The 17,000-nt window shown below is 47.1% G+C and overlaps 1 protein-coding gene and 1 long non-coding RNA gene across 12 annotated transcripts; one reads left to right on the forward strand and one right to left on the reverse strand.

The window, feature by feature from the left end:
• Window positions 1-1,130: 1,130 nt before the first annotated feature.
• On the reverse strand, window positions 1,131-3,959 carry LOC123288942 (uncharacterized). Its single transcript, XR_006532581.2, has 3 exons — window positions 3,390-3,959; window positions 2,114-2,288; window positions 1,131-1,330 (listed from the first exon to the last, which is right to left on the reverse strand). It is a non-coding gene; the product is annotated as an uncharacterized lncRNA (long non-coding RNA).
• Window positions 3,960-4,199: 240 nt separating this feature from the next.
• On the forward strand, window positions 4,200-16,934 carry KIAA1191 (KIAA1191 ortholog). Of its 11 annotated transcripts, none has more exons than XM_070517051.1 (9): window positions 4,200-4,340; window positions 5,391-5,508; window positions 5,628-5,818; window positions 8,193-8,371; window positions 11,027-11,153; window positions 12,947-13,071; window positions 14,957-15,063; window positions 15,255-15,397; window positions 15,506-16,934. In XM_070517051.1, exons 3-9 carry the CDS (start codon window positions 5,791-5,793, stop codon window positions 15,712-15,714), a joined length of 918 nt encoding a protein of 305 aa, XP_070373152.1. In that variant the 5' UTR covers window positions 4,200-4,340; window positions 5,391-5,508; window positions 5,628-5,790; the 3' UTR covers window positions 15,715-16,934. The 11 variants fall into 11 exon arrangements, with proteins under 11 accessions (XP_070373152.1, XP_014682306.1, XP_070373154.1 ...); XM_014826820.3 differs by having other exon boundaries at window positions 5,628-5,700; XM_070517053.1 differs by having other exon boundaries at window positions 5,732-5,818; window positions 8,177-8,371.
• Window positions 16,935-17,000: the final 66 nt, after the last annotated feature.

Here is a 17,000-nt window from a genome sequence, read left to right on the forward strand (position 1 = left end):
AGCTAACATCTATGCTAATCTTCCTCAATTTTATATGTGGGACGCTGCCACAGCAGGCCTTCATGAGTGGTGCGTAAGTCTGCACCCAGGATCTAAACCTGTGAACCCCAGGCCACAGAAGTGGAGTGTGTGAACTTAACCACTGGGCTGGCCCCTAAATAATTTTTTAAAGTTTTGCTTAAAAATTCTTTAGCTGCAGGTAACTTTTCTAGTTTATGCTTGCCTATGGTGGTTTTTAGGAGCGCTAAGGTGCTCACTAGGGATTTATTTCAAGGTGAGAAAAATCTAGCTCCCAAATTGTTTTCAAATACAATGCCATTTTTACTAAAAATAAATATTATCATAAATGAAGACATAATAATCTGTTGTGCAGACATTTAATTGAACATATTAATTTTGATTCTGCAGGTTTAAAACAAAATTTTGGAGCCAAACATTTTACTTTTAGCACTCAAAAGGTTTTCTTTGTGGGTCCCTGAAAAGCCTGTAGACCCTAAGTAATTGACCCAATGCCAGGTGCCCCTTCCTGCTTCTCAGGGCTCTTAACCCCTCACTCATCTGCATCTTCCACACCTGCCTCTCTGCTTGATTCTTCGCAACTGCATTTGAATATGCTTATTCTGCCATCCAGATAAACCCCAACCTAGTCTAACAAAACCTAGCCTAACAAAATCACACCATGGCCCATTCCAACTAGCCTTCCTAACTTCCCTCCCCTCCCCACTGAAGGCCAGCTGCAGAGTGGTTTACACCGTGTCCACTTTGACACAGCCCCTCACTCCCCAGGGGGAGTGGGCTCTGCCAACCTCAAAGACCCTGCGATCTGCTCCCCACCCTCCAACTCGACACTCTCCTAGTTCCTCAGACAAGCTTTCTCCTGCCTTTGGGTCTTTGCTCTTGCCTTGGTGCCCCACTTGGAGCACCCTCTCCCACCCGCTTCTTTGCCTCTGTGACTCATGTTTCTCTGGGCGGCCTCCCCTGATGTTCCAGAGTCAGGCCCCCTATTACATAGCACCTGGTGCTAACACCTCATGACCCCTGACACGTAGTCATTCACATTCTTTCATTGTCTGTCTGTCTCCTCCTGTTAGTCTGCTGGGGCTGCCATATCAAAGTACCACACACGTGGTGGGGCTTAAAGAACAGAAATTTATTTTCTCACAGTTCTGGAGGCTAGACATTCAAGATCAAGATGCCGGCAGGTTTGGCTTCTTTTGAGGCCTCTCTCCTTGGCTTGTGGATGGCCACCTCACTGTATGCACCGCCTTCTCACCACATCCTCACATGGACTTTCTGCTGTGCTTGGGCACCCCAGGGGCTCTTCCTCCTCCTATAAGGACACCAGTCAGATTGGATTAGGGCCCCACCCTAATACCTCATTTTAACTTAATCACTTTTTAAAGACCTTATCTCCAAATACTATTAAATTCTGAAGCACCAGGGGTTGGGACTTCAACATATGACTTTTAGGGGACACAATTCAGCCCAACACAGTCAGGGACTGTGTCTTCCTCCCCAGTATATCCCCAGCAAGGAGCACCCCAAGCACTGACAACAAAGTAAGACACAAGAACACATTTTCTATCTAACCGGCTGTCCCAGACTAACTGTGTGACACTGGCTGGGTTCCTTTTGTTCTCTGTAGCTTAGCTGCATCATGTGTAATATCAGGTTGGAGAAGTTGGTCTCTGAGGACAGCCTGACAGCTGACCCGCTAGCCCAGCATCCTCAGTTTCTTCAGTGGAATCTTTCCCCCTCACCACTAGAGAGAGCTGTTACTTCTAGTTGTTTCTGTCTCGGGAATGTACCTTCAACACTCTTGCCCCAGGGATTTTAAAAGTGGAGGAGCTGAGGCCAAGGACCGCCAGCAGTCAAACTAGGAGCTGGGCACTCAGCCCTGGCCTTGAATTTCAACCCCACCACTTCTTGGCTGAGGTACCTTTGCCAAAGTCCCCATGAGAGTGTTAGTTTCCTAACACAGCTGCCAGGTGGGACAGTTCCTGAGCACTGCTGGGTGGAATGCCTCATCTTCCATGATAGAAGGGGCAGGCTTCCAGATAGCACTCCCAGTCTAGAGACCCCAGAAATGCAAATGCCCCACTTGCTATCATACCTCTGTCTGCTGATGAGTTGTGAGGACGGTGGCAGGTCTGTCTAGGGAGTGGACCTTTCTGAGGGCTTGAACTGGTCAGAGAGGGCAGATGTCTAGAGGAAGGCAGCTGGGCAAAATTCGGTCCTGCTCCCTGCCCTCCCCCCATGCAGCAGGAATGCAGGCTGATTTGGGGCATCTGGGGGGATGCAAGAGAGATCCTGGTCAATTCCAATTTCTGAGACTCCATGTTTATTAAAGTATGAAATGCCCAAGGAGATACAAAAAGACAATTCAGAGTCAAAAGCATTTAGGAAATTAGTTTCCTGGTAAGAGTATGTTGTAAATATACATAAAAAGGTAACCAGATTCTTTGGTCGGCCACACACAGAGACCCTTAACTATTATCTGCCCCCAGACAAGGACCACACAGTCAGACCTCAAAACCCAACTTCCCAAGGATGCTGCCACCCTTGGGGAAATAAAGTGGCTGTGCACAGAACTGAAGCAGGCTTAGCTAAGAACCAAAACCAGAGTTGGAAAAAAGCACAAAAGATGGGGTGGAGAGGAATCTCTATTGCCACAAGAGATCTACCCCAGGAGCTGTGCAAAATGGCCTGAGGTCAAACAGCTCCGAAGGTGTCCTTCTTGGGCCTTGTGGATTCAGCTGTGACTGACTGAATCCTCCTTAGCTATGGAACCAGATCATTAGGAAACTGGTTTACTTGCAAAGAAGGCTTCTAAGGGAAGTCCAGGTTTTAAAAGAACAAACTCTTCTAATAAAAACACAACACCCATTTATAGGGGAAAACCTCATAAGATCGCAAAAGTTGAAAGTTTACAGTTAGTCTGTTCTTTGTGGAAAACAGCATTTTCTCCTATGGCTACTATCCACCAACATCATGCCATAGCTTCAGACATCAGTACCACAAAAGTCAGGGATAAGTTGTTTTAGTCAGAGAGTCAGTAACTTCGAGGAAAGACTTCAGTTTTTATCAATTTGGGGATAAGAACGAAAGATCATCCTCCCTTCTGATTTATAGAAGGGTGCAAAGTGCTGTTTCCTCCCCTCTTTGAGGTGTACCCCTTCCCCGTGATGGAGGAAGGCAAGGGGTCAGCTTTACTTCCACAGAAGGTAAAAAATTATGGTATATTTTCTAAGTTCCAAATTAACAAAGTAACACTTTTAACACACACACACACACACACACACACACACACACACAATCACACTGCGCTGTAATTGTGCTATTCATAAGCTAATTACAGAATTTAGAAAAGACTTTAATTCACGGCTCACTCCAGCATAGTCGTCTGGTGAGGACACTCAAGCTTTGAGAAGAAAGCCTCTCCCTCCTGCCAGGGGGCCTGGGAAGCCCAGTGCTGAAATCTATGTGTCAGATCCACCGCAGCTCCGAAGCCTCCTGAGATGAGCCTTGATGGCAAGCTTTGGACATAGGTAGAAATGTAGGTAGGTTTTTATCAACTTCTTTGACTTCCTCGGTTTGTTGCTTTGTCATATTTGTAAACCCTTTAGGGAAAAAAGAAGTCTTCCTCCAGGATGTGACATTTGAGCTGGCACCTCTTGAGAAGTCACTTTCCTTAGTGTAAAAAGGAAGAGATATTAGGATCACTTTACCTAGGGGAGGCAGGTGCGGTTTGCTCCCCTTTTTGGTTCTGTTACTCGTGTGAAGCCTGCCTAGCCCAGCCGTTCCTGGAAGAGGGTCCCTGCTCACGTCACCTCTTACTAGTCAAGTGACTTCTCATCTCTCTGAGGCTCAACTTTACCTCTGTGAAACGGGTTGGAGGGTGTCACTTTACTATGCCACCTCCATCTTCCCTCAGCCTGTCACAGACCCAGGTATAGAGTGGTGGTAAAGGGCAGCTTTTCCTCTGGGAGCTGGCAAGTTTCACCTTTGGAGCTGAGAAGCCCGCTACCCGCAGTGCAGCTAAAGTCGCGGGGCCTTCCCGATCGTGGACTACAACTCCCGGCATACCCCGGGCACCTCCCGGGTCAAGTCTCGCGTGAAGTGGAGCGGCCTCCGGAGGCTTTATCAGGAAGGCTGCCAGCCGGCCTGGCAGTTTGTGCTCCTCACTTGGTTCCCGGGGCTTTCGTTGTCGCCACGGGCAAGCGCCGCTCACACCATGGCTCGGGTCCCGACTGCGCCACAGCCTCTCGGAAGACGTGGGCCCTCGGAGCCTCTTTAGTGCCGGTGCTCGGGCCGCAGGCAGCTCCGCGGCGGCGGAACAGGTATCGACATGGGCCGGGCCTGGATCTCCCTGGGGCTACATTCTCCGCCCATCCCGAGGGGTGCGCCCCTCGCCCCTACACCCAGACCCTGGCCTGGGGGCTCTCCACGCCTCTCCCCTCACCCCGACTTCGATCTTGGCCAGGCAGCCCCTTGCTTCTCTCGCCTTGCCGTCTGGGGTCTTCCAGTGGGGCTTCTCTCTGATGATGTCCTTCGGCCCCGCCCGGGGCCTCGCCTTGACTTCATCGGAGCGGCCTAGCCCGGGACCCCAACTCCTCGCCCTCACCTCGCAAGCCTCCTGCTTGCCCTGCCCTCAGGGAACCCTGGTCTTACGCCAGGCCCCGGCCGTAATCTCCTTAGTCCTTCTTAGCCTCGCGGGTGGGAGAGGGGGTTGGGTTAGACCTGGCCTTTCAAATCCTGCTGGCATCGTCCTGTATCTTGTGAAGGAAATGCAGGCTCTCTGCGGAGAAGGGGGGAGGGGACGGGGATGGAGAAGTGGAAGGGGATGTATCTCCTGGGCCCGGAGGATGGCTGAGCTTTGGTTTCTGCGATGCTCTTTAATGAAGAACTAGCTAGTTTGCCCTCTGAGCTCCATCAGGATAGAAAGACAGTGTAGCAAGTTGAAAAGCAAACAACTTGGCTTTCTCAGCACTTTGTGTGAACTTCCCTGTAAAGGGGGGGTGAAACTACCTGCCTTGTGGGCGGGCCACTTATCTGTGACCTTGGACAAATCATTTATCTTCTCATTTTTAGTTTCCTTCTCTTTAAATTGGGGATAATTAATGCCTGCTTTGCAGTGTTCCTCCAAGGGTTAAAACACAAGATAAATGTTGGATAAAACCCTGATAAATATTAGGGTTAGCAACAAAGAATGAATTTACCTACTATGGTACTTAGCCCCTTGCTGTGGGTCAAGTTATTTGGACCCTAACTTATCTGAAAATGAGTATAATCTCTCTGGCAGGGTTGTTAGGGGGAATGGATGAAGGTACAGGAAAGTGTTTGGCAGACTCTGAAGGGCTGTACCAATGCTGGCTGTTTGTTGTTCTTAGGACCTCTGGAATGGATGGACTTGTTCTGGGCAGCTTTGCTAACTTGCAGCAGCTGGACGATGTTCCTCGTTAATATCTGTCTGTCAGCGTAATCGTCACACCATTTCACGCTGGTAAGGTGAGATTTTCACCACCTGTCACGGCACAGGTGTTAAGATCAGCCACAGGTGGTGTGAGACTTTTTTCTTTCCCCCTTGGCATGTTTGTCACCCACTGGCTCTTTCATGTGTGTTTCAGCCTTGTAAACAAGCCACAAAGCTGTGTGTGCCTGTCAGAAGAACGGTATTGGAGCTATTCTTTGATGTTCACTGTAAGAAAATGCCGTTTGTTATTTTTATTAGGTAGCAGGGACTCTACTCGGAATTCTATATAGAAAAAGCACCTGGATCCCAGTCTTTCAATGGCTTCGAGACAACCAGAAGTGCCTGGTAAACTTAATTCTTTTTGGTAAACTCTTGTTTTGCCCTTCATGTTTTAAGCTAGACAGAAACCACTTTTTCGGAACCATCTATCAATGGTTATTCTGGCACGAGGCGAGCATTTAGATTTAATAGATTGACATCATTTAAATATTAACCTATTAACCATGCAGCCAGAGTATGAACCCAAAACCTACCTTGAGAGAGACTAGTCATTTCACTTAAGAGTATGAGAAGTTTGTCACTTTCCTACACATATCAAATGAGAATTCAGAATAAGTTGTGAAGTTCTTATAGCATGTACCAAAATGGTTAAACTCATCCCCCTTTTTGGAGGAGGGGAAGGGAGTGGGCAGAATGGAGGTCTGGGCAAAAAGGCACCAGCCTGATCTAAAGGCAGATTTAACTTAAGCAGTCATGAAAATGCTCACAGCAGCATGTAGCGAGTCTGGGTCCGTCTAGGGCAATAATTTCTGGGGGTTACTGAAATCATTGATCCCTCTTAGGACTGTTTTAGTGATTTTTAATCAAATCTGAATCACTCGATTTTTTATTCTCAGTAAAGAGATAGTGCTTATCTCTCAGAGTTGCTGTGAATATTAAACATAAAATAGGTGAAAATGAGTTAAAAGTGATGAATATACATTTATTGCTCAGAAAAATTTTTCGTCTCTATTTATAGGAATATATTTCTTAGTAAACATTAGCTCACTTTATTATTATTTTTAGGAAGGCTGTTGGGATGGCTGTTGGGAAGAGTCTTTACGATGTTTTTGAAATTGCTCCCAAATTAAGTGGATTCCTAGGAATCTCCCTGTGTCTCCCAATGTGGATCCATCGCTGGTCTCGGACCTCATCAGTGTGCTTTTTAGTTCGTCTTTCATGGTTGTCATTACCATACACTCCCTGTAACTGCCGGCCATGGGCTTGCACTTGTTAGGTTAATGCTTTGTAGTGTGTGGAGCCTGGAGTGTTGCATGTCCAGTGCAAGTAGTGGCTTTGATCCGTGTTCTAGTCCCCACCCTACCCTTGCTAGGTAGGTGTCACCTAAGATCTATATTGCAGTTTCCTGAGCTGGAAAATGGGAAGAAGAGCTGCTTAATGAGGATGAAGTAAGATGAGGGATGTAAGTGCCCGGTGAGGAAGGGTACTTGGTAATTATTATTTGCCTGTGTGTTTGTGTTTGCCTTCTTTGAGATAATTCACATACTATGAAATTCACCCACTTAAAGTGAACAGTTTAGAGGTTTTTAGTATATTCACAAGGTTATGAAACCATCACCACTGTCTAATCCCAGAACATTTTCATCACCCCAAAAAGAAAACCTTGTCCCCCTTAGTGGTCACTCCTTATCCCCCCTCTCCCCAGTCCCTGGCAACCACTAATCTCTGTTTCTATGGATTTGTTAGTAGTTGTTGTTAATATTAATAATAATGGTAGCTGCTTGGTCCCCTTGCTGTTTAAATGAAGTGTCTTTGCTGGTTTTGGACTTATTGCCATGGAAGTTGATGTCTTGGAGAGTGTGACTGTATAATTTTAGCAACGGGAAAGCATCACGCTGAAGTCAGGATCTGAACGTTTGTTCTGCTGAGAAAGGATTCGCAAACAAACAGCATGGCCTTTGCTCTCTGGTCTGGCAGAGCGCAGCGTGCCCTTGAAGTGGATACCTGCGTCACCACGGGGCACTCCCCCAGCCAGTTCCAGGGGACAGGAACGGCCGGGTCGGCTGGCAGTGTTTCATGAGAGTGGTGTCAGCAGTTTCTGTGGTGGAACTTGGCTCTGCTGACTAAATCCTTCAGACTCTAGAGCTGACCTGGACACTGTTGTTTTGATGTTTCTTGTCATAGTGCTCTGGTTCTCTTTGGTGAGGTCGGGAAGGCAGTCGAGCCCCAGGTGGTTACTTTCTCTATGAATCTGGGCAAATCACTTGACCTCTAGGCCGTAACTTCCTCATCTATAAAACGGGAACAAGAACTTCATATCCTCAGTCTTGCGTGAGTTGAGAGCCTTGGTGTTTCTGTGGGGGTGGCTTCTGTGGCATGAAAAATACAAGCTTTGAAATCTGATAGGTTTGGACTTTGATTCCAAACTGCACTTTGCATTGTATGACCTTGCTCAGATAAATTTAAATTGAATTCTGGTTTCCTAATTTGTAAATTGGATTCGGGCTACTGAGTAGGTTAAGTAGAAAATCCGAAGTGTCAGGCATAAAGGAAGGAATTAGTGCTATTACCTTTTCTTAAATGGATTAGCTATTCCAGAAGAAGCTATTCTTGCTCTGTCCCAGAGTGAGTGTTTTAGAGCTTTACTGCCTATGAATTAATTTAAAGCTATTAGTATGTTCACTTGCTGACCCATCCTGACAGGTGTCTCTGTTCTTAGCTCTTGAGCCTAGTGGGCCTCTAGGCAAGATGTCCCTGCCCATCGGGATGTACCGCCGGGCATTCAGCTATGATGATGCCCTTGAGGACCCTACACCCATGACTCCTCCTCCATCGGACATGGGCAGCATCCCCTGGAAGCCAGTGATTCCAGAGCGCAAGTATCAGGACCTCGCCAAGGTATCTGACCCTGTGGACTGTCCTGGCAAGCCCAACCCCTTCATTCTTCCTCTGCTCCAGAAGCCTCCAGTGGTTCCCAGCACCCACAGAAGTGGGCAGCCGCCAACCCCTGTATATATTTTCTGTGCCTCAGCTGGAGTTGGCGGTCTTTTTTTCTTTTTAATTCAAACTAGAATGGCTGTGTCTTCTCCTGTCTTTTGTCCCCACCCTCACCCCTCCCTTTTCCCACTGTATTTAATCCAAGCTCCTTAGTCTCGCTCTGCGTGGTCCAGGTCCTGACTGCCGCTACCCAGCCCCACCCAGTGATCCACCCATGCAAGTTACTGGAGATGTCTTGCACTTAACAGGGTGTTTATGCTTCACACTGCTCTGATCGCCTGGAAGGTTTCCAGTCCCCATCCTGTTCTCCCACCCGCTCCTCCTACTCCATTTGTCTGACAAATGGTATCCTTTTAAGTCTTAGCTCTCTTCTGTGAGGATTTTCCCCATAAGACCATCACCTCTCCCTCTGAGCTCTCCACTGTCACATGGACCCCTGTCATAATCTCTGCCATACTTTGTCACCTTCCAGTAGCTTCTTGAGGGCAGGGGCCATACCTAATTTTGTACTCTATCTGCAGTATCTAGCAGAGGACCTGGCAGAAAGCAGATTCCAAAGAATGTTCATTAAGTGACTGGGGGGGACGTCGGCTGCTTCCTGAACACATGCTGTGCTGGCCCTCCTGCCTCCCATGCCCCTTCCCACTGCCGTGCCCTGTGAGAGCCGCTTCCTTCCAAAGGCCCTTCCTGACCGACGTGCGCGTGCACCTTGGGGCACCCTTATCTGCCCTCACATCCCTTTGTGCAGTTAGGTTCTCACGTGCTTGTTGCAGGCGTGTTGCCGAAGCCTGTGCTTCCTGACTGCAGGGACTGAGCCTGCCACCACCAGGAGTGCAAGGAGGGAGGCACTGTGCTTGAATAAACTAGAAACTAGGCCTGCCCGCTCAGATGAGGCCCTTTAACCTGCAGCTACAGTTTCGCTGAACTTTGACCTGTGTGACAGCTCAGGGCCTGACAGTAGGTAACAGAAGGATCTGCTTAAACAGACCTGGGTGTGGATCCCCTAATGGTCTATGTACTAGCAATGATGTTGGACACACAGCTTCACCCCTGGGCCACAGTGTCTCCATCTGAGAGCTGAGACTACTTCATGCCGTGGAGTGTTGTGGGGATTAAATAAAAGAGGATGAAAAGGCTTGAGACATATCAGGTGTGTAGCTGATGTTGGGACTCCTGGCTCCCAGCTTCACTCTCACTTCAGAGAGCTGTGTGTGGCCTTCCTTTCTAGGGAGTCTCCCCACCCCGCTTCCCCATTCAGCCCTCGGAACAGGGAGCTCCTTTCTACGGAAGTGTCCCCTACAGCTCTGGGGGAGTTCCCTGTGTCCATTATCTACTGAAATCGGACCCAATCAGTTGTTGAGGAGAAACATTTTGTGTAAAGTACTGGCAGTACTAGGAGAAAAGGACCCCTGCAGCTGGCCTGCAGGCCCGGAGCCACGGGCTCCAGGGACTGGAGAGAGAGTGAGCAGGCTTCCCGCAGTGCTTCGAAGGGCTGCTCACCCTTTTCATTTAGAAAGGCTGCTGCTTAGTTCACAAGGCAAAGAATGGGCTCCAGTCTTCTGGTGTGCCCCAGCTGGAACAGCTGACGGTTTGGAACAGCTGCTCTCAAGGAAAGCTCAGCCTGACTCATTACACGCATTCCTTCCTGTGTCTAGCGAACCATCCCTGTCCTGACCGTCACCATCTCCCAAGGAAGGAAACAGGTTCCAGTCTTGCTTGAGTAAGGTCACAGCTGAAAAGTGTGAATCCTATTTTGTAACAGGCTACAACATTTCAGTACTTCTGCTCCCCTCCTTTCTGACCACCTTCCTCCTCAATGCCTTTGGAGAAGCAGAGAACAAAGAATAGACCCCGTTCTCTTCTTCCTGCTGGGCCTGAGCATGGTGTCAGGTGTTTAGATTGAAGAAGGTGGCATGTTCTTGGCTCTCTCACGTTAAAGATTAGGAACTACATAGATTTTTTGGTTTGTTTTAAAACAGCGTTACTTGAACCTTGAGAACAGTGGTCCTCAAAATGTGGTCTTGGGCACCAGTGACATCAGCAACACCTGGGAATTTGTTAGAAACATGAATTCTCTGCCTGACCCAGACCTGCTGGCTCAGCTCTAGGGTGGGGCCCAGTGGTCTGTCTAACAAGCCCTCCAGGGCGTTCTGGTGCTCGGCAAAGTTTGAGAACCACTTAGCGAATGCAGTGATTAAGCAGAAGCAAGCGTGTGGCCTGGTCCATGGTCAGGGCTTAGTAAGAGGTGTTTCTCCTGCATTCTTAGGGGCACGGTCCTGTAGTATGTTGGACAGATGTAGTCTGCGAAGGTAGTAGACTTCAGAGCTTCAAATGCTGGCTTTCCCATATCTATAAATTCCAGCTATTCGTATAATGTCTTTATCTGTTGTCACTACGGATGATACAGATCTAATCGGGTGGGGACAACCAACCCCCCCTCACGTATTTCCTCATGTATCGGATTGAAGGTATTTCAGCAACTCCTTCCTTAAAGGAGTACGTTTAGGTGTGTGGCTCCCTTGCCTGCTCAAGTGCCTCCTTACCTCTCTCGAACAGGTGGAGGAAGGAGAGGCCAGTGTCTCCTCCCCTGCCGTGGCCCTGTCATCGGCCACTGACGGTGTGGACAAGGTCCCTGTGGTGAAGGCCAAAGCTACACGTGTCATCATGAATTCTTTGATCACAAGTAAGCACCCTGCACCCTCAGGATGGCGTGAGGTAGGGTGGGGAAGAGCTCAGGCTTCCTGCAGTCCACCTGTGGGGGTTCTGTACCCACGCCTGCCTTAGCATGTCCCCACCGGGCCTGGCACATGTCAGCCTGGCTGCTGAATCGCCAGGGCGAAGCTCCGTTTAGGTGGAAGATTTGTCACACTTTTAGCATCTCTGGTGATTTAGGTGCACTCTGCTTGTTGGTACCATCTTATTTTCCCATATCCCTCAGTGTGGCCTTGGGCAAGTTATGCCACTGTTGAGACTCTTTCCCTCTTCATGAAATGAGGGGTGTGGCTGGCAGGTCAAGGGGAGGAGTATAACAAGTTAACTAACCTTGTTGGTTCTGGAGGGCTCTTCTAGTTGCTGTGGGAAGTTAACAATTATGTGATACTCAGCTCTGCTTGTTAGCAGCAGCCTCTGCCAGGGGCAGGGCACATAGAAGGTGTCTGTGGTTGGCTCAGTTTTGCAGTCGGACGCCCTTGTTTATCTGCTCTGGGAGGGCATCAGTTTGTCTTGGGCAATTCCTGGACAAGGCACCCGAGAATGAGAAGTGCAGACTCTTACTTGGTCTTTTGCTTATTCACACATAAATGCACCATTCGAATCAGCAACTACTACTAGTATTTTTCAAGCTTGAGAATATGTCTGGCAGTGTTAGAAAGCGTAGTCATCGTTCTTGTAGCACAGTATAATTTCTTTATTGAAAATACAGGTCATTGACAGTACAGAACGTTCTAACACCCCAAAATACTACCGTCACTCAGACACTTATTTGACTTAGTCACTTCCACATATATGCATGTTTTTGTATAATTGCAGATATAGTAAACAAACCATTCTATTTTTTTTCAGGTAATACTGCCATGAACTTTTGATGTTGCTGTAGTATTAAATTCTAAAAAAATGGCTGCATTTAAAATCCTGGTATTGGTGTACTGTAATTCATTAAATCCTTTCCCACTTTTTAAATTTTCACATAACTACCTGGTAAGACTGGAAAACATCCATATGCATTTGACTTTTTTTCTTTGCCTTTATTTCTGATGGAAATAAAAAATTCATTAGAAGGGGAATGACTGTCCTAAAGGACATCTGGTGTCTAGACTTTTGGTCCACAGCTGCCACTTGCCTGTAGTGGGGATATAATGTCCTATGTGTGCAGATCAAGGAAAAATTCAGATAATCAAGTCAGAGTGATGTGATACTGAGGTGAATGCGTCTGCTGTGCCAGGCACTGGGATGAGCAGTTTCCCACACAAGAAACATTGGATCGGTAGACCTTGGCTAGTTCAAGGCACATTCTCTGGTTTGATTTAATTGGTACCTCGGTGTCATCTAGCCCAAATGTGGCTCTTTGGTGAAAGTCTTTGCGTGGGTAATGAGGGTGGTGAGTCTCTCTGAGGAAACTTTATCTTTGGAGAACTTGCAGTGTTTCTGAATGTCAGCTGCCTTCTCCATGTTACATTTTTAAATACAAAGAAAATGTCACAGTGTAGAAATAAGAGGAAGGTAAGGAGTGTTTCCCTGGAGGTTATCCAGCTGTCCCTTTAGGAGTAACCATTCTTCAGCTTGGTGTGAGGGAAGGCTTCCTTCCGATTAGAAGAACTTTGTGTGAGGTTCAGAATTACTGCTCTGATGCGCGTCTGGGAGAACCCTCCTCCTCGGATGGTCATTGTGGTCTCTTGCTTCTGGGGAGAACAGAAGTTGATCTCCCCCAGTTTGTGTGGGAGAGGGGATGGGCATGACTGTCATCTCCTCTGTTCCCAGAACAGACCCAGGAGAGCATTCAGCGTTTTGAGCAACAGGCAGGGCTGACAGATGCTGGCTACACACCCCACAAGGGCCTGACCACCGAGGAGATCAAGTACCTTCGAGTGGCAGAAGCGCTCCACGTAAGCTTGTTTCTTAGGAATTTAAAAAACCAAAACCCTCATCATTCATAGCTTGAGATGTGGCTGTGGTTTAGAAGTTACCTGCTCAGCTAGCCGGGCCTTGTGGAGAGTGGTGGAAAGAGAATTGGGTGAGGAATTTAGAACTGGTTTGGTCATACCCATGGTGGAGCTTTGTCACTGAAAGGTCCGGAGCTCTTCGTGTCGTCATTTCTGCTTCTCCTGCTGTAAAGTGGGAGGATGTGTTTTGCTTCCTTGTGCTTAGGAGGCTCAGATGAGATTGCATGGGATGTGTGTGGGCACAGTGTGAACAGTAAAGCCAGTGCCAGTCACTTTGTGTACCAGAGCAATTGACTCGCACAGAGAATTGGGCAAGCTTGGCAGAGGTAACACTTTAATTGGAAAGGAATGGCCGGCTCAATATTTAATTTTCAAAAAATAAAAAGCAAATATAGAATTGGAGTATTTTTGCTCTTTCATTTCTAAAATTGGAGTGACTGAAGAATAATTTTTGGTAGGGTTAATGATCAAATAGTTGTATGAATAAAATAGTTTTAAATGACTTTCAGGGAATACCCTTTTCTATTTCATAGTGCTTTATGATTTATGAAGCACTCGCATTCACTTAATCTTTGTGTTACTCCTTTGAGGTAGATGCTATTCGCCATGTTTTATAAGTGAAGAGACTGAGGTCTAAGGTCATATATTTAACCAGTCACAGTATCTGAACTTGTCTCCTGATGCCCTGCTTCCTGTTGGTTTTCTCCCCCATATTCCAAAGTTGTCTGAGACTGTCTCCTGAAGGGCCTCATGAGGATCATGATATGCAATATATAGGAGGAGGACTAATGTGGATCTGGTGGCCTGTGGGTAGCGATCGAAGACACTTGGACGGTTGCATTTTGTAATGAGCATCTCAGATGACTTTTGCACACTGATTTCAAAACCACTGCTTTGGAGGATCAGGGTTGGGTTAGTGGCCTGTTCAAGCTCTCGGACAAGACAGATGCTTTTGGAGGGGGTCACTGTCAGTCTTTGACACTGAGAAGTTTCCAGGATAGATGTCAGCCAGAATTCCAGTTGAGCAATTCACCCTATGTAATGGTAGAATTGACTTTGGCCCATTTTCTGCATCTTGGCCACAAGAGTAGAACATGAGGATGACTGAAATGCCAGCTTTCACAAGTTGATATGTTGAGTGTTTGAGAAAATTCAGACATGGTCATTTGTTTGGAATGTAGCTTGGGCTAAGCATTGGCATCCCGGACGGGGAGCAGAGAGACAGTATGGGAGCCTTGATCTAGGAACTGAGAAGCAGATGTGTCTCTCCCCTGCTGGATTGCTAGTCTGTATGTTAGAGGTGCATTTACAATGCCGAGGGAACCCGGAGTGACTGGTTAGGGGAGGGGAAGGGGAGAGAATGGGACAAGCCCCACGGAGGAAACCTTCAGCCTGAGAGCGACAGCAGGCCTGAGAGTTGGCTTGGAGAGACTGGGAATGGCAGGGCTTGTATGTGATAGGAGAGGCAGAGAGAGGAGTTCAAGGCCCTACTCCAAAGGCCCAGAAGGCCTGCAGCTTGAGTTCGGGCCCCGCTGCTGACCGGCTGGGCGAATGTGGGAAAATTAAAAGCTCTAGTGTGGTATATTTAGTACAGAGGTGTTTCAGATATGCTGTCGAATAAATACATTTTCCTAAAAGATGGAATTCTATCTAATATGGTAGAATCAAAGGAATGTCTGTTCTATAATTCAAAATTATTCCACTTATTAATGTTTTCCTTTTGCCTGTTGTGTGAACCAGGTTGTTTATACCCAAAGTTAGCTGTTTTATTGTTGTTTTGTATTTGCTCCAATTTTTAAAAAGTCTTTCTTCTTATCCATTTGAACAGAAACTAAAGCTACAGAGTGGAGAGATAACAAGAGAAGAGAAGCAGCCGGCTTCAGCCCAATCCACCCCAGGCAGCACCCCCCACTCTTCCCCTAAGCAGAAGAGCAGGTGAGCCCCTCCTGCGCTCCCCTGAGCAGCAGTGAGCTCAAGGAAGGCCAGTGCTCCTGCAGAGTTGGGGTTTAAGCCTGTGATCTCAGAGTGAGAAGGGGGAGTTGACAGTTCCTAGGCTTGGCGTGAGACACTTCTAGAGGTGTAGGCAGAGGATATTATTAGGATATGTTGCATCCTTTCTCTTCCAGAGGCTGGTTCGCTTCTGGTTCTTCCACAGCGTTACCTGGCCCAAATCTTAGCACCATGGATTCTGGAAGTGGGGATAAAGACAGAAACATGGCAGATAAATGGAGCTTCTTTGGACCAAGATCCCTCCAGAAGTCTGATTCAGGTAAGGAAGCTCCTTCAAAACTCAAGCAGTGTGGCAGGCATTTTACCACATGTATTGGGAACTGCCTAGTAATTCTGAGATCATTTCCTCTGCGGTTTACTTCTGTAGGAGGTTTCGCCACCCAGACCTACAGAGGAGCCCAGAAGCCTTCTCCAATGGACCTGATCCGTGCGCAGGCCACCCAAATGGCCGAAGATCCAGCAACTTTCAAGCCACCCAAGATGGACATCCCAGTGATAGAAGGGAAGAAACAACCACCACGGACCCATAATCTCAAACCCCGTGACTTGAATGTGCTCACACCCACTGGCTTCTAGAGCTATTTCTATTCCAGGGACTCTGGATAGAGGGTGTCTTGTGTCAGCTCCCCTTTCACCTTGGCTCTGACATAGGAAACATTTTTTTTTTTTTGAAACCTCTTAAACTGAGGCTAGAGCTGGAGACATAATTGGTTTTTGAGAAACATCAGTGCAAAGCTTGTCCTTGTGTGGAAGAAGCCATTTTGTATTGCTTTAATTTAAGGTTAGACTAAATAATCTCAGCAGTGATGTATGGGGGACCTCATTACCTATTTTTGTATCATTTACCCTGGACAAGAACTTTGATCATTGCTTACTAGGTAATAATGTTTGTGTTGTTCCCAAACTGAGGCTTCTTGATTCCTTTACTATTGTCAACACGCGCATGGACTAGTCATGGAGTAGAGGTGTTCACTGACTAGTTGAGACAACTTTGGCCCTCTTCACTGTGCTGGTATTGGGTGCTCTAGCCTTGTCAGTGAGGAGGACCTAAGATCTGTTTGAGATCTGGGTAGTTAAAAGCCAGACCTGGCAGGGGCCCCTCCTGCACTGAAGCTGGAGGCTCCGTGCTTCTTGGCAGACCTGCTGGACCGCTCGTCCTGTAGCCAGTTCCCACTGTGGTCCCCTTGGGCCATGCTGTTGGAGGGATGCTTCTCTTTTATGGGTCACAGAACAAACAGTAGTCTTGCATATCTTTTGTTGCACTTTAACTCCAATTTGGTTGAAAACTTCCTACAGGAGAAAATTCAGTCTACTGGTTTGGTATAGATAAATGGATGTTAAACTTTTTTACAGTAAAGAAGGTGGTAACTACAGTTAGATTACAGCCTTGAGGTCGATGTGAAACTGATGTTGTCCTATTTTGATTTCCTTGTTCAGGCCAGGGCCTGAAACTTTTTTCTGGGAGGTTGAAGAATTAAAAAATTTTCTGTATGCAATCAGTTTTCCCTAAAATGAGCCTCCTACCTTCATAAATATACCCTTTACTGAGGAAATGAACTTGGGACACCACCTTTTCATCTCTCCTCACGGTGTACGCGTTCAGTCATCTTGAACACTCTCCAATTCCTGCTGTTGTCTGCTTTGGACAGTATCATGTCGATGTAAGGAGCTGAGCTAACCTTTCCACAGAGAGGACCTGGAGTCTAAAATGAGCAGAACAGTTTATTTATTTGTCTTCTCTTATGCTTGTATCTCTTACTTGTTTTGACAATAAAAATCCTTACTACTTTCTCAAATGTGGATAGCTGTTTTTTTGGTCCTGTTTGGAGTAGTTATTCCATTCTGCCCACTCAAAATCATGG

The sequence above is a fragment of the Equus asinus genome, chromosome 9 (assembly GCF_041296235.1).
Source record: "Equus asinus isolate D_3611 breed Donkey chromosome 9, EquAss-T2T_v2, whole genome shotgun sequence".
NCBI lineage: Eukaryota > Metazoa > Chordata > Mammalia > Perissodactyla > Equidae > Equus > Equus asinus.

Excerpts from the sequence above, each read along its gene's own strand:
- KIAA1191 (XM_070517051.1), top strand. The coding sequence starts at position 5,791 with ATGGCTTCGAGACAACCAGAAGTGCCTG. Across the intron at positions 5,819-8,192 it reads GAGACAACCAGAAGTGCCTG|CTCTTGAGCCTAGTGGGCCT; the intron begins GTAAACTTAATT and ends CTCTGTTCTTAG. Across the intron at positions 11,154-12,946 it reads CATGAATTCTTTGATCACAA|AACAGACCCAGGAGAGCATT; the intron begins GTAAGCACCCTG and ends CTCTGTTCCCAG.